Raw genomic sequence first — 16,778 nt, 5'->3', positions numbered from 1 at the left:
ATGCCACAATGCTTTAGAAACAGCCCGAGGAGCAGAGCTGCAGGAAAACGCCGGGTTGGTTTGGTTGCAGAAATGCCTTTTTAGGACGGATATTTTCTGTAAACGATAATTCACGCTTTTAAAAATCGCTCCCCTCCCGCGTCAAAGCGAGATGCCCTAGCAACGGGCCAGCGATCCGCCGCCAGTTCGGGAGACTCGGGTCCTTTCGTTACGGTGATTTTCTCTGAAGCAGCTCCCATGTCGCCAGGGGCTGCAGAGACCCGAGATTCACGGGGGAGGTTTGCACACGCCGGCTGGGGCTTTTCCTTTGAACGCTACTGGCCTCATCCCCCAAACAACCCTCTGCCCAATTCATCACACGCTCCGAACGGCCAAATACCCCGCCCGGAGCCCCGTTGGAGGGAGTTTAACTAACGAATAAAACGGGTCAACTTTTCCCACTCAAGTCCCCCCACCAGCCCGGCCTCGGGCCTGGCCCGTGGAGCCCCCCGACGCAGGAGAATGACCGGGTTAGTCCCGAGCGAGCGAGAATGGTTCTTTGGGGAGTTTTGGGCTGATGTGCCCGGTGGCTCTCCGAGCTGCCGGAGGGACCTAGAGAGATTCCCCGCGCCTCATCCCTCCAGTGACCGAGTGGGACCAGGGAGCTGAAGGATGGTTATTGATCAGCTTATAAATAGTTAATCTCCCCAGGATTTCGTTACCGGCGAGTATTGCACAAATAGATCAGCGGGCTCGCAGGGAGGGGGCTGCAGCCGAGGCAGGCGGCTCGCCTGGGGGCTCGCAAGAGACGCAGCCAGCGGCTGCCTCTGAATGCAAAGTTTACAAAACAATCAGCGCCTTCCCAGTTTACTGCGCCTGCTAATTACCCCGCCGAAGAGCGCGCTAGCCAGAGGCCCGGCTGACTTTCTGTCGCATTTCATGGCGTCTTTACTTTCAAACGAGAATTGATTGGGCTCTCGCGGCGGCCTCTTTGGATGGCCCCTTAACGTGATAAATAATAAATTCCTTAATTTCTCCAGCCATCGATCCCCCCCCCTCTGCTTTTGCTCCAGTTCGTTACCGCGCTGGGCCCGGCAGGCCCCCAGCGAGCCCCGGCTCGGGCTTTTCGGGGCAATTGGAAGGCTGAGAAAACACCTGGCTCCCCCCCTCCAGGTTTTCGCCGCTCCTCTCCCTCTCCCGGCGGCTCCTCTGCCGGGTAGCCGAGTGCCACATGCAGGCCTGCCCGTCTCGCTCCGGCTAACCGAGGTAAGGCTAACGCCGGAGGGCGGCGGGGGGAAGCCGGAGTGTGTCCCCGAATTAACCCTCTGCTGCAAACTTTCCCGAACCGGGTTTGGGCTCAGTGTTCGCCGCTCTCCCAGCGCCGAGCGCCCCAACTTTGGACCCAGTTTGGCTTTAAAAAAAACCCAAAAAATCTCCAGCCACAGCGGGTTGGTTCCTGTCCTTCCCCCTAGGGAAGGCGCGCACCGGGGGGGAAGCGGATCCCAGGGAGGAGCCGCTCTGTGATCCACCTGGACTGACGCCTCTCCCGTCCACCAACCCCCCTCGCCCCAAGGCAGGAGAAATAAATAACAGTGTGAGAGGACGGGCTGCTTCCTCCCCCAGCGCGACTTTCCCCCCGCTTGCAGGGCGGGGAGATGGCCCAGGTGACAGGGGCACAAATCCCAGCGCTTACCTTTGCCAGATCGCGTGGATTTTTCTAATCGCTGTTCCTTTCCTCCCCCCCCACTTCCCCTCCCCCCTTAAAGCAGCCCCGGCTGCGTTTTGATTGACTGGAGCGCAACCATGATTGACGCTCGCCCGGGTCCCGAGGCAGTTAATGTACAGGCGCGGGTGCTAAGTGGGTGTGCCTTCCTATTATTTTAGCTGTCACTGGATCAATGTGCAACGTCTTCAGCTAAGGATCAGGATCCTCCCTTGGACTTGCCATGTGGTCACTTTTCTTGTTGCATCTCCGCGCGGGAGGACACTGGCGGAGGGCAGGCGCCCGGGCGCTCCCATGAAACTCCGCACCGTGCTGGGGTTCTGGATGCCGCTGCAGCCCGGCAGGAACGGACCCTAGCGAGCGGGGGGGTGGATTGGTTTTGGGGTGCAGCTGGACTATTTTGACAAGTGCTTCCGACCTTGCCCGCCGCTCCGGGGATTGCACCGCACAAGGTAAGCCCTTCCCCGCCCTGCAAGCCTGCACCCACGCGCCATGGCTTCCTGGGATTTATTTTGCAAGCCTGGTTCGAAAGCAGCACCCACACGTCCAAGCAGAGCCTGGGAGTCGTTGACACCAATATGTGGCTCGGTGTCTGCAGCCACATTTCGGGCTTTCCCTTCTGCCGCTGCCTCTCTGCTCCCTCTCCGGGTCGGTGTATATATCGAAGTCATTCGTTTTAATCCCCTCACATTCGTTCCCATTCTGCCGGTTTCACGTCCAATTAGGCGTTGGGACGGGACTGCTGGTGTGTGTGGGGGGGATGATCACTTGCTGCCTTGAATTAATCGCTTAAAAATAAACAAAATCCCCCTCCCCCTAAATCTGAGTCAATACGTTTTCCCAGCATTGGATCCCAATATTCTGGCTGCAGACGAGACAATGAAGCCCGTTTGTCTGGACCAGGGCAGCCTTTAGCCAGCGCTGGGGTGAAGTTTGATTCACATTTGCGAGGAGGACACTCCAGCTATTTTGTGTAATTACCATGAAAGCTGCTTAATGCGCTGATCCCTTTTAGATAAACTCATTTGCTTGGCTCACGCTTCCTTCTGCTCCCTGGGCGAGCTGGGAGCCTGAGGGGCAGGTCACTAATCTCCCTCCTCCTAATCCCCGGCAATGGCATTAGACAGGGGAGAAGGTCCGAGCCTGCTCAACTTGGTTCAAGTGTATTGGTCGATCCAGCGCATTTAAAAATAACCCGGGGCCCAAAGGCTGGGAGCAAACCCGACAACTTTCGGCTGCTGGTGCATTTCCTAAACCGTCTCTCGTTTGGTAGGGCTCGTTCGGGCTGGCGAACGGGAACCCTGTCAATTAAATACATGTGGCCCCGTGTCACCGCAGGATTACTGCCAGGCTAAGACAGACAGTGAGTTTATTTAACCTGCCGGTCGGGTAAGTCCCCTCACGGTTATCTAAAGTGGAGCAGTCAGGTTAGCCAGTTATTTACTGAGTCGCTCCTCTAAGGTGTAAATACAACTCCAGGCAGCGCTAATTAAAGCCTGTTTTCCTTTCCTCCAAATCTGGACAAATGCAGCAGGTACCTAGCCGAGGTGCTATTTAACACAAAGAGCCAGGGGCTAGTTTAGAGTGAGAAACCGAGCGGCTGAAACGTGGGAGATTAAAAATAGAGGAAAAAATAGGGGGAAAAAATCCCACTATCAACTAAAAAAAAATCTCAAACACGTTATGAAGGGCTGTCGGGTTTAATGCCCTCCACTGCTACTCAGAAATGCCAGGTGACCAGGCAGGGTTGAGATCCAAGAGGAGAAATCTGAGCCCAAACAGGGGCGGTTTGTGTTTTCATTTCTGACTCTGCTATTTCCAGCTGTAACTAAATACACCGAGAGATTCCTTGGCGACCTACAGAAGCGCCTTGTGTCGCTCGTTAATATTTTATATTCGAGATTCTCTTCCTCTCTCCGTGCCCACCAAGTGCAGTAATTGTGGTAGATTTAAAATGACATTTTGGCCCGTATTCTCAGGTCTGCATTGGTCTGGAGCCGCAGACAGATCCTGGAATAATAGATGGAGGAGGAGGGAGGGGAAGAGAGATTTTAACTCACGGCAAAACCTTCCAAGCCACAAAGAATAGCAGCAGCCTCTCAAACCGTCTCCTTGTACCATCCGGCACCCAGGGAATGTTCAGCCTGTGCAATGCCCCTGCCGCGGTATAGAGACGGATGCAGGGCTGCTGCTAAGACTGAATTTGACCAGGTAGGGGAGATCTGCTGCGGCACAAAAGGCCAAACGATGCCTTCGCTGGTGGAGTTCGCCCGGCCTCCTGGCTGGCCGCTTTCCCCCACGAGCACCGGGCTGGCTTTGCACGCCAGGGCCGCGGCGGCGTGGCTAACCTCTGCCTTTCGTTGTGTTCTTGTTTTGCAGGATTGTTTCGGGGGGGATGGAGGCGATTGCCAGTCAGATGGGAACGGGGAGAGACTCAAGCTCCTCCCCGAATTCAAAGCAAGAGCTGCAGCCCTACTCGGGCGCCAATCCCCTCAAGCCCAACCAAGTGGGTGAGACCTCCCTGTACGGCGTGCCCATCGTGTCCCTGGTCATCGACGGCCAGGAGCGCCTGTGCCTGGCGCAGATCTCCAACACCCTGCTCAAGAACTACAGCTACAATGAGATCCACAACCGGCGGGTGGCGCTGGGCATCACCTGCGTGCAGTGCACCCCGGTGCAGCTGGAGATCCTGCGGCGGGCCGGGGCCATGCCCATCTCGTCCCGGCGCTGCGGCATGATCACCAAGCGGGAGGCGGAGCGGCTCTGCAAGTCCTTCCTGGGCGAGCACAAGCCGCCCAAGCTGCCGGAGAACTTCGCCTTCGACGTGGTGCACGAGTGCGCCTGGGGCTCGCGGGGCAGCTTCATCCCGGCCCGCTACAACAGCTCCCGGGCCAAGTGCATCAAGTGCGGCTACTGCAGCATGTACTTCTCGCCCAACAAGTTCATCTTCCACTCCCACCGCACGCCGGACTCCAAGTACACCCAGCCCGACGCCGCCAACTTCAACTCCTGGCGCCGCCACCTCAAGCTGAGCGACAAGACGGCCACGGACGAGCTGAGCCACGCCTGGGAGGATGTCAAGGCCATGTTCAACGGCGGCACCCGCAAGCGGACCTTCTCCCTGCACGGGGCGGCCGCCGCCAGCTCCTCCTCGGCCGCCAAGGCAGCCCTGCACCCGCCGCCGCCCGGCGGAGCCGAGCTGGCCCCGTGCACAAGAGCCTGCGCTGCAGCGGCGAGGAGGCGCCCGGGAGCGCGGCGCGCTGAGCTTGGCCGCGGCGCACGGCGGGGCGGCCGGGGCGCACGGCGGGCCCGGCGCGGTGCGCAGCTACCCGGTCATCCCGGTGCCCAGCAAAGGCTTCGGGATGCTGCAGAAGCTGCCGCCGCCGCTCTTCCCGCACCCCTACGGCTTCCCGGCCGCCGCCTTCGGGCTCTGCCCCAAGAAGCAGGAGGACTCGCTGGGCGGAGCCGGCGGGGGCGAGCCGGGCAAAGGGGGCGCCCTGCCGCCGGGCATGTTCTGGGGCCACCCGCACCCCCACCCGCACCAACCCCAGCAGCCGCCGCACCAGGCCGGCGCCGGCAAGGACAGCGGCGTCTACCCGCCCTTCCCCATGTTCTGGCCGGCCGCCGGCAGCCTGCCCGTGCCGCCCTACCCGGCCCAGAGCCAGGCCAAAGCGGCCGCCACCGCCGTGGTGGTGGCGGCCGCCGCAGCCGCCGCCGCGGCCGCAGCCGACCCGCCGGGCCTGGGCGGCCGCCACAGCGAGCTGGAGGGCTCGGAGCCGTCGGGGAGCGGGCGCAGCAGCGCCACCCCGCAGGAGGGCTCCGGGGCGGACGGCGAGCGCTGCTCCAGCGCCCTCTCCAGGGCGGCCGCCGAGGAGGAGCGGTCCGGGGACGAGGCGCTGCTGCCCCCGCTACCCCTGCCCAGGAAGGGCAGCTACCTGTCCGCCTTCCGCCCCGTGGTGAAGGACGCGGAGAGCATCGCCAAGCTGTACGGCACCCGGGAGGCCTACGGCGGGGCGGGCCGGGGCGCGGCCGGCTACCTGTCCCCGGACTTCCTCAGCGAGGGCAGCTCCAGCTACCGCTCCCTCTCGCCGGGCGCCGACACGGCCGACGAGCCCGAGGTGGACGTGGAATCCAACCGCTTCCCCGAGGACGAGGAGGAGGAGGCGGCGGCGGCGGCCGTCGAGGAGGCGGAGGAGCCGCCGCCTCGGGCCGAGGAGAAAGGCAGCGAGCAGGGGCCGGAGGAGGGGAACCGGCCCCCGCCCGAGGGGAGCCCGCAGAGGAGCAGCAGCAGAGGCGGCTACGAGGTGGGGGGCTCCGCCGGGGACCCCGCTCCAGGCTGGGCGCTGAGCCCACGGGCGCGCGGAGACGGCAGCGCTGCAGACCCCGGTCCCAGCCCCCGGGGGAGGCCTGGCCCGCCCGCGGCGCAGACACTGTCCTGGCCGGGCAGGTGCTAGAGCCCAGGCCCTGGGGAGGTGGGGGACACGGCTCTGATCGCTGGGGCCTGCGTGGCTTTACCAGAGACCCAGCAGCCGGGCGATGCCGGCAGGGGAGAGTCACTGTCCTTAGCCCGCTGGACGTTCAACCCCGCAGGTGTGAACTCCCAACGGGGGTGGGGCGCTTTGGTTCACCCCTCCCCCCACCTTGCTATTATTTTAAAAAGGGCTATTCGGCGCACCTGTAAATTTACATGCAGCCGCATTAAAGCACAGCTAATTAACCTGATTAGAAGGATTGCTTTCATGCTTAGGGGGAAAATTGCCTAAAATTAAGCGGCTGCTGGGTCTGTGGGGGCTGCAGGCTTTGAAAAGCTCTTGTACTCCGCGGTTGAATTTGAATGGGGGTAATTTTCTCTGGAGCGCTAATAATTACGCTTAATAAAACGATAGTCGCCTTCTGCCGCAGGGATGCAACTCTCTGGCAAAGCCCAGCAGCAGGAACCGGCCCCAACTCCGGGGCCTCTTCCTCCCCGACTGCACGAAACCAGTCGGGGGCTCCTCGCTGGTGTGACACCCCCACGACTAATACCAGTTAATGTTCCCGTTTATTTTGAAGGTCTACACCCAGGAAAGAGAAGATCATCTGCAGGCTCTGAAGAACGCTGCTTCGCTGGCGCCTGCAACCACTTATCTTTGCAACCCCGAGGCAAATGGTAAAATTGACCTCTTTGCTAGCAATTGTCTCCCATGGCTTGAAATTTTAAACGGGGGAGGGGGAGAGAAAAGAGAGGCAACCCCCCCCTCACCTCCTTTGGAATAATTCTTATTCCGAGCCTGCTAATAGACTCTATGAATCTTTCCATGTCATTTCCATTTTTGGCAGGGCCTTCAAACAAACTTAGCTGTGTTAAAGGAAGGGCTTTCATGCAAATAAACCAAACATCGGGTGTCGTTTTGATAGACCGCTTTTTTTTTTAATTCGGATTTATTTAGGTGCAAATATTTGCTGGGTGTAAACTGTCCTTAAATGGCAAGTATTTTACTCTCCCTGTATCTGGTGGAGTTACCTCTTGCAAAAGGTCTGGAAAACCTCAAAGCAGCTGCTGCATTTTTGATGGAGAAGCCTGCGTTTTTTTACTCTATTTTCAACTGGATTCGGTGTCTCCTGTTTAGGAGAGCGCGCGCGCTGTAGGGAGCATGAATGCACCTTTAGTTAAACCGCCAGGAGAGCAAGCTACTTTCCACTTGCAAGGCGATTAGGATTAGAAGGCTTTAATAAGGACTTTGTCCTTAATTATGTAATTAAGGATATATTAGGATCATACTTTCGTTGCTTATGGTTGAAAATCGGTTTATTAACTTTAAGAGCAAGATAAGGACGACAATCACTCGACAGCAGAGGATTTAGAGACCAGCAAATCCTATCAAGACCAAAGGAATGTCTCGCATCCAAGCCCTGTAAATACCGACAGAGGTAAGCAGCGGGCCTAGGCTTTTCGTGTTGTAACGTTCAGACGCAGAACTGCGGTGGAAACCGGAGTGCGGGCGCAGGGACAATAAATCACCACCCCTGCGCTCCTTATCTTCCGCCTAAAGAATAGACATTTCTGGCAGCACTGTTTCTCCCCCGAAAGGAGCTCATTTAAATCACCCGTAAGAAGCTGTCCCCGACAGCGTTAGGCAAATAAATATTTAAATAACTTGGTGAATTACAAGCCACTTTTCCTAGGTTGCTAAGCCCCCCCCCCCCCCGTTTTGTCATTTACACACATGAGAAGTAGGATCCGGTTTAAGCTTTAACCCCCACCCCACTTTCATTATTTAATACCCCACCGGTCTGAGGCGCTTACAGCCAAACCGTGTTTAACGCGGAACAGGGCTCGCTGATCTCCACCCGCAACTCTCTGAATACGTTCCGGTTGTGTCTTTCACAACTTGTTAGTAAACTTTCTGGCCCGGGCCGGGGCACTGTTTATGGACAGTCTGGTTCTTGCATGTGTCCCACAGTCCCTCGCCCCAGTCACAGAGAGTAACTGACCCCGGGGCTTGCTTCTCACTTGGTCTCTGACCCTCAGGTCTCCTATAGAAGCGACTATCTAACCCTCTGCCTGTTCTGCACTGCAGGTGAGGAAGGTCTCAGCATTGACTTTATGGGGACCCAACTAGTTGAAAAAGACATTGAAAATCTGGCAAGAGGTGAGGTTCCGGTGACCCTCTGGCAGGGGGATTTTTCCATTAGCTTCTCAGCTGCATCCTACCACAAGCTGACTGATCAACTCAGTAACCTCCGGTCCCGACCGGGTGCGTGTGTGGCGGGGGAGGAATCGATAGGGCTTTACTTGAGGTTTCAGTTCTTGCTATGAATTGGGCTCTGCAATCCAATGAACGGGATGTGGATAAATAACCCGATTTTCGGTTCTTACAAAGACCTTGGAAGGCGGAAGCAAAGCAGAAGGGGTTGGAAGGCGGAGACTCTCTTGCCTTCTCGCCAGGAGCAATAATGCCATCTCCACACCACAATGACTCGAACTCAAAACGTGTGTGAGGAACTCCTTAGGCAGGGAATAGGGCAATCCCCGTCCATAGCTGGCTGTATACGCCGGCTCCTCGCCCTTTTGAACAAGCGAGAGAGATCTGGGTGAATGGGATCTACTCCGTCCTGTCCAAAGGACCGGATCCTACTCTTAAGTGGAGTGGGAGTGGGGTCGAATCGCGCACCGAGCAGATGCTGGGCGCCGGTGAAACAGGCCGGGTAGACACAACGCGCCGTGGCGCTGACCTGTCTGCCAATAAAGGGGTAGAAACTCTCCGAGAAGGGCTCGTTTCTCTCGGGCGGGCTGGCGAGCGGTCTGACCAGGGATCCCAAACTGTAACTAACCCCGTCAGCGCTTATAGACGCCGTGCGAGGGGGCCAGGCTGCTGCGTGGGATGGTTAATTCACCTCCACCTTCTGTTGTCACTTTCCATAAATCAGCTGAGAAGCTGAGGGGTGATTTGCATCGTCCTTAATGGCAGGGATCTGAAGCGTCCCCTTGATTCAGCCTGACGAGCCCAAACATGGGCGAGCAGAAATCCCCAGGAATGATTCACGGCACAGATTGGGCTTAAAACCACCGACCCGCTGTCGTTGCAACCTCTCTCCTATTAAAAAAGCGTCACCCTAGTGGAAGGGTTTGATCCTCCTGGCTACCAGGGCGCTTATGTGCGCCCTGAAAACGAACGCAGCCCCCCGCCCCATCCCACCCCATCGATTCCAGGTGCCTTTCGTTCCCACGCCGAGTTACCCGGTTATTTAGGCTGTAGGTATTTTTTCCGGGGGTGATTAACTCCTGTGATTCATGGAATATAACGCTATGCAAGCAAGCGCGGCTCCTTCTCCAGATGGAAAGTGTTTTCTCATGTGAGGCTTTATTTTTCCACAGACGAGTTGCAAAAACTGCTCCTGGAGCAAGTGGAGCTTAGGAAGAAATTAGAACGGGAATTCCAAAGTCTGAAAGGTACCAACCCCCCACCCCTACCCCCCAAGAGCGCCGCCTTGATGGGTCACGTATCAACGACTCCAGTTTTTATAACGACTTAAAATCCACTTGAACCCGTCCCACTGGGGTCTTGTAGCTTCGCACTATTTTGAGCAAGGGAAAAGTGGGACAATGTCCCCCAGCCGCAGGGCTGTGTCACACCTGCCCCCTGCATGCTTGGGCCGCGGGGGAAGGAGGCTGCTTCGCCGTTCTCACCCACTGCTGCCTGCCATCCGCACAGATAATTTCCAGGATCAGATGAAGAGGGAGCTGGCGTATAGGGAAGAAATGGTCCAACAGCTACAAATTGTCAGAGGTAAGGCTCGACTCAGGTGAGAGCCTGCGCGTAGCCGCCCTGGTAGGGAGCTGCCATGTGAGCTCAGTCATTTACATGTAAATGGGAGGTAATTTAACAATTATTTTTTTTATCGAATATCCTTTTGTATAGTCTGATTAGCCTCGGAATCGTTCGGCTCGGAGGCATCATTACATAGGAGTGATTGAACTTCTTATCGCAGCAATTTCCAGGGCTTCTAAATTAAAAACCGAGGCGTAAAATTACCTGGGAAGTAATGCCTAAGTCTGCTTGAATTTTGACTGTATCCATCTGCCTTAAAGCGCAGTTCTCAGCCGTTACTTTCCAATACCAGGCTGCGATCAGAAGCCAGCGCGCTCCTTGGTTTGTTCTTAAACCCCCAACTCCAGCGCCTGGCTTCATTAAAGCTCGAAGTGGCTGTGGGGGGGAGGGGGGATTGATTTATACCCTTCACTCTGACCCGTCCCCCTCTTCCCAGATACCCTGTGTAACGAACTGGACCAGGAGAGGAAAGCTCGCTACGCCATCCAGCAGAAGTTAAAAGGTATCTCTCCAAAGCATGGAAGGAGATGGGGAAATGCCCACCTGGAAAATCATTGTGGGGAGGGATACACGGATGCGAAACGAAACGCGGGCCACTCGGGTTTGTAACCAAACGGGTGTCGATACAACGGGGAAAGGCTGAACCCAGTGTGCAGGGGTGGGGGGGCAGATCTGTAAATCGCCTCAATCAATTTTCCTTGAAGGATGCACCTGAGACTGTGCTGCTTTGCCCCGGGCGGTGGGGATCCGAATCGGGCCCCGTGTGAACGCGTGCGGGGCACCAGGAGTAACGAGTTTGCTTTGTCTGTCTCTTTGCAGAGGCCCACGACGCGCTCCACCACTTCTCCTGCAAAATGCTCACGCCTCGCCACTGCACGGGGAACTGCTCCTTCAAACCGCCCCTGCTGCCCCAGTGAGCCCCCCCACCCCCGCCAAAGCCATGCGACTTCGGAGTGTAAATAGCCGGCAGCCCCTTGCGCCACGAAAGGGAAAACCCAGCCACAAGCCATTTCTAAGGAGACACGTGTAAATACCGGACTGTGTGGGGCTCTCGGGCTCAGCGTTTCTAGAAGTGTAAATACAGCTCCTCCAGTCTGCGAATCCGGGCAGCTGACCGCCGAGGTGTAAACGGACCAAAACCGAATTAACAAAACAAAACGCCCCAGACACGGTCCGCTGTGAATCGGTTCTAGCCAAGGAATTTTGCAAGCAACTTTCTCCTTGCGCACGGTCTGCCCCCTCCATGCCCACCACCTGTCTGTCCACTTCTCGAACCCCTTGTCTAGACTGGAAAAAGTGGCTATGTGCAATGGATATAAATGTACTGTGATTTCTCTTGGTCCAGTATTTGTTGAATTTTTATTTATTTATGATGTATATTTATTTCCCCTCGACGCTCCCTTGTACATGATGGATGTGACAGCACTTTATCGGGCGGCTTGCGACTCACGGGACACCCAAGGAAAGGAGAAATCAATAAAACCAACCCTGCCCCTCTTGTGGGGGGAGAAACCTCTGTACGCGAGTTTTGTTCTTTAATAAAACTACCTTTTAAGCACACCAGGTGGCCACTGAGTTCTTGCCCCGCCTGGAGACGAGGAAGTCGGGTACCGACCTCTGTTCGAAGCGATTCGACTCACTCCACTTGTAAAAGGGACTGGCTCCGAATTGGCTCCGGCTGGGGTAGCGGCTCCTCCTGGCTAAAAGGGCGGGTGGGAGGGAAATACCTGGAGGAAGGTGTCTACAATCCCGTTCCGAGCAGAATCCTAGACCCCTGTCCCCCTCCCCCCCCGGCTGGCCAGGACTGGGACGGGGTCCCTCCCACCTGCTTCTCGGTGAGAGCCCCTCCCTCTGCCGCCTCACCCACCTCCGGTTCTCGCCCCCCGCCTGGCGACCAGGCGGCTCTGATTCAATTAGCCTCCGGGACCTGACCCCTCCACCACCACCCCCAACCGCAGCCAGAGGAGCCCGGCGCGGTCTCGGCTGCAGACGGCGAAAGGGCATTCTGGAGTCCCGGCAGCAGCATAGCAACCCGGGCCCATCTTCTTCGGCCGTCAGCGGGGCGGCCTCTGGCGCGCCCTGGTTTGGTTCATTGCCGCCGCTCTCCCCTCCCCAGAGCCAGCCGCGCCCAGCGCAAAGCCGAGGCTGGAGGCGAGATCAGCTGTTCAGGCCCCAGTTCCTCTCCCTGGGACCCGCTGCTGCTGCCCGCTGGGACCGGGCCGGCTCCGCAGCGCCTAGGAGTGAGGACAGCGGCCTTCCTAGAGCCCCCGGCCCCTGCCCTGGGAGCTGCCTGGCTCCTTGGCCCGCGCCTTCCCCAGAGCCCAGCCCGGAGCTGGGCCATTTCCCTCCCTTGGGGCAAGGGCCCAAACAACGCCCGCTGCTGTGCCACCCGCTCGCTCCTCCCCGAATCGGAGTGAGACCCGGAGAAGAGGCAGAGCCGGTGTCACTCCGCATGGGCCTGCTGGGGTGTAGCGGGCTTCGCCTGGCCCGAGCGCTCCGCTGCAAGGGGCAGGGGAGCTCCCTAAGGCGCAGTTCTAGGCTGGGGGCACCCAGGGGAGCCCGGGACTGAGCTCCGAGCGGCCGGCGCACCCCTTCGCCGGAACACCTGCGTCCAGCCCGGGCTGCACCTAGCCAGAAACAGTTGCCGAAGAAGCGGGGACGGCGGAGTCGCCTGGCTGGCCCGCCCCAGGCAGGGTGGGGGAGGCTCCCCTGGCCCTGCCCGTGGCTCAGCGGCCTCGCAGGGACTAGACCCAACGGGGGGGCTGAGCTCCCAGGCAGGGCGTCCTCTGATCCGCCGATCCCGTAGGCCAAGCGGCGAATCTTCTGGCGCTGCCCCACACCCCGCTGCCCGTTTTCCTCCCGGGGGGAGCTGGATTTGGTCAGTGAGACGCCCCAGCCTCCTTTCATTAGCTGGCCAAATCGCCCGGGGGCTGGGCCCCTTTCCCCTCCCCTCCCTGAACAGGGCTGTAGGCTAGTGACTAGCTGGGCTTGTAGATATGATGTAGCCAATCGGTACATAAATGCCGAATTCGCCCTGAAATCGCTCCATGAAGCGGTCCAGGCTGGTACCCTGGGCGCCATACGCAGCAGCGGTTAGGTCTAGTTCTTGTGCCAATAAGCTCTCTCTCTTTCCCCCGATGTTTCTCTCCCCAAACACCCTCTCCCCGGGTCTGCCTAGCTCGGATTGCTCAGGCGGGCCAGACAAACCGTTAACCTCCCTCCTCCAGAAATCCTGGGCCTGGGATTTCACCACACCGAGTCCCCTAGCAGCAAGCAGGGCCCGATCACTGCTGTTGGGCCCAGTGACATAAGCAGCGCGACCCAAACAAAACACTTCGAAGTGTCTCTGCCCCAGGGTGACCAGCTGTCCCGCTTTTATAGGGACAGTCCGGATTTTTGGGTCTTTCTTATATAGGTGCCTATTACTCCCCAACCCTTCCTGATTTTTCACATTTGCTGTCTGGCCCCCTACTCTGCCCCCAGGGCGGAGGAGCTGACCCGGGCGGCTGCCACAGAGAATCAGGGCTCCATGGGGCAGCGACTGAAGCGTCATTGATTCAGCAAAACAGCTGAGCTGTTGAAGTGCAGCGCGGTGGAAAGCCCCTGGCCCCAGATTTGGAATTTCTTGCATGTGGTACTTTTACCTCCAGCAAGTATCGTTCGCCTGCCGGTAACACCAGGCGTGGGGTCAGCCCCACTGGCCCATGGGGAGGCCTGGCCATGGGAGTGCGCGCACCTGACTTCTGGAGCTAGCTCGGGGTTAGGAAATGTCCTTATTTAAAAAAAATAACATTAATAACAGAATTATACAATTTATTGCTGATTGTGGGGAGCTGGTGTCTATTGTAATTAGTTTCTCGGATGCTAATTAAATTAAATGAAACATTAATAGGGGAAATATGGTGTTATTAACAACAACCACCGGAGCCTACTGGCGTTAAGAAAGATATTTCTTATCCTAAGGCTGCCACCTTGCGACTTTAAATAGAAACTGCAGGTATTTCTAGTCCTATCACCCTAGACTCAAACGTTAAAGGCATTCAAAGTTCCTGGGAAAACCGGTAGCATATGAGTTCTTTAGTCCATTTTTATTATATACAAGAGCTCTTATCCCTACCTTTTCTTTGTGCGAAAGGCTTGATTGCAAAAGAACCTCCGAATCATTTCAACACTGTTCCTTACAACTATTGCCATCATCTTAGTACTGTGGAAGAAAATAACTTTGGCATATCAAAATGCAGGTGCTAGAATATTTCTTCTGGAGAAGGGGTTTTTAATGAGCTGTTACCAGCCCTACAACATTTCCAAAGAGCACAGTTTTATCTGAACTGAACAAAATGCCAGATTTGCCTTCAATGACTATTTGCATTTCAAATTAAAATTTCACTATAAGCCAAAAAACACTTTAATTTCAAGCCCAGAGTTTTCAGGTATATCCCACTACTGGTGTGAAGACATGAGAGCGCATAACAGAGGCATGCGATACCCTCCATTTGCAATCATATAGCATTTTTATATACTGACCACTCTCTTTATATTTAATGGGTTATTTTATATGATAAAGAGTGATGTGTTGTGCTATAAACATGTCTTAGTTTTGACTTTTTGGGCCATCAATATCCCCATAGCCTTACAGTTAAATGACGGTTTTAAAAGCAATCATGTGGCTCATAGGCCTCATTTCTGCCAGCCTATACTCCTCCAGCTCATCGTCTCGCTTTTCATAGGCCCCAGCTGATCACCGTGCCCCCCCCATCATGGCACCTTGCTCCTTGGCAGACACAACTGGCAGTTAATGTTTGGCAGCTTTGGAGTTGCTGCTGAATCGCCATGAGGTTGAGCAGCAGATGGCCAACTGGACTTCTAGTCCAGCCTCCACAGGCCTATTTCCCTTTACTTCACCTTCAAGTAGAGGTAGAACTGAACTGGAAGCACCACAATAATGCTGCAGGGATGCAAGCCCAAATTAAGTGCCCGCCTAAGGAAATCCATAGTTGTGACCTCTAGGCTGTGCTTTCTCACTGGCTCCTGAATAGCCAGGTAAAATCCAATGGCTCTGTTATATATGGGAGAGTATGTAAGTCATAGGAGATGCAGTTGCTGTTTCAAAATTTCTTGGGTCAGCAAAAGAAGGAGCAGTATACAAAAGGGACCTGCTTACTCTAGGTAAACAGCAGTGTCAGGCCCAGCTTCTCCAGTGTCTTGTACCCTGTGTATTCATTTAGCTCTGTGCAAACACTTGAGCTTACCTGGTCGCCTTTTACACTCATTTGTCACAAGGGTAGGTGACTCCAGGCTCAAGGGGCGGGCAACAGAGAATCAGGCCCTAAGTGTTTGAAGGGCTTCTCGGCCCTGGTAAGAAGGGGGACAGATAGACATTGCTCTGGGAATAAAATGCACCAACAGCTTTTATAGCACTGCTCTTCTGGGGAGTTTGAAATGGTGACTAGGTAGTATTTTATATACACTGCGCACAAGCGGAGATAGCACACAAGGTAAAAGACACACAAATACATAGATCGTGTGTGTGTGTGTGTGTGTGTTGCACAGCAGGTGGCACTCTTTCTTCTTAGTTAGCATTGAAGCATTGCCTCAGCCTGGTATTGGGAACAATGCGCTGTTGGAGGTATCATCTTTCAGATGTGCTGTAAACCAGAGATCTTGATCACTTCTGTTTATCAAAGATCCCATGCCGGTTTTCACAAGAGTAGAGGTGTTAGCGCAAGACTCCTGATGCAATTTCAGCTTGGAAATTATGTCCTGCCTACTTAGATTGCCCCTGAAATTTTAGCTTAATACCATCTGGCATGCATGCTTCATCTCGCTGGTTTAAATGGTTTGCAATGTTACCATGTGCTTGCTCTTAACAAGCACCTGAGAGGTGGCAACATTTCAGTGGCTTTTAAAGTACCTCCTGATTTGCAAAGCCCTTTGGAATCCTTCAAAATTGATTTCACATTTGTAAGTTGTTGTAATATCTGGCAAAATATTATTTAAAAAAATTAAATGCTTTCTTTATTGCACCAACATTTCTCCTTTTCCAGGTGTTCTCCATCAGCAATGTTGCCGGCTCTTGTGATACTCACACTAAAATCATCAATATTGATGTTTTACTTAAAGCTCCAGTTCCAGGAGTCCAGTGACAGGATAAGAATCTCAGCTTTCATTAAAAAAAAAAAGTTTCTAGCCCTTGTGGTTGTGGAGAGAAACTTGCAAATGTAACTGGAGCGAGGATGAAAAGCACAAAAACCAGAAGGGAAAGAAAAAGAACCCCAAACTTATTGTTTAAGTTCTGATGTTGGGGGGATGGGGAAGGGGTGAGTCATAATTTCTGAATGCTGGGTTTGGTAATATTGTGCTTTAGTGACCGGCAGGGAAATGCCACAACTTCCAGCTAACTACTCCATCACCAGCTCCGCTCTGACTGGGTTTCCCATCCAAGTACTTTCCAGACCTGACGCTGCTGCTTTGCTACAGGTGGTTGTGTTGGGCATGCTGACAATGCCATTATCTAAGCCATTTGCTCCAAAGCTGTTGGTGAACCTACATTTCCCACTGTCTGCTTGCATGCAGGGTGGGGAGAACCCAGCAGTGTAAACAACTGTGTTTTGGATGGGGCCGGGGAGCGGCAGGAATTGATGGCCAGATATCTTGAATCAGTGAAGTCACCATGACTGTGAAATGCAGTGAGGTTGACTCATTCCTGGCTGGTGCACTGTGGTGGTAGATTCCCTCTTGCTCATAATCCATGCATGTTGGGTGGT

The 16,778-nt window shown here is 55.3% G+C and overlaps 1 protein-coding gene across 1 annotated transcript; it reads left to right on the top strand.

The window, feature by feature from the left end:
* The first annotated feature begins 486 nt into the window (after nt 1–486).
* Nucleotides 487–11,574, top strand: SKOR1 (SKI family transcriptional corepressor 1). The gene is given in 11 exon segments (XM_039493258.1): nt 487–509; nt 4,082–4,908; nt 4,911–4,949; nt 4,952–6,006; nt 6,755–6,851; nt 7,505–7,612; nt 8,263–8,334; nt 9,561–9,635; nt 9,898–9,972; nt 10,451–10,516; nt 10,834–11,574. Coding segments are annotated over 11 exon segments (2,520 nt in total). The 5' UTR covers nt 487–501; the 3' UTR covers nt 10,932–11,574.
* The last annotated feature ends 5,204 nt before the right edge of the window (nt 11,575–16,778 follow it).

The sequence above is a fragment of the Mauremys reevesii genome, linkage group 10 (assembly GCF_016161935.1).
Source record: "Mauremys reevesii isolate NIE-2019 linkage group 10, ASM1616193v1, whole genome shotgun sequence".
NCBI classification, from domain to species: domain Eukaryota; kingdom Metazoa; phylum Chordata; order Testudines; family Geoemydidae; genus Mauremys; species Mauremys reevesii.
The sequence above is the reverse complement of the archived record's forward strand: the minus strand, read 5'-3'. Positions and strand labels throughout refer to the sequence as shown.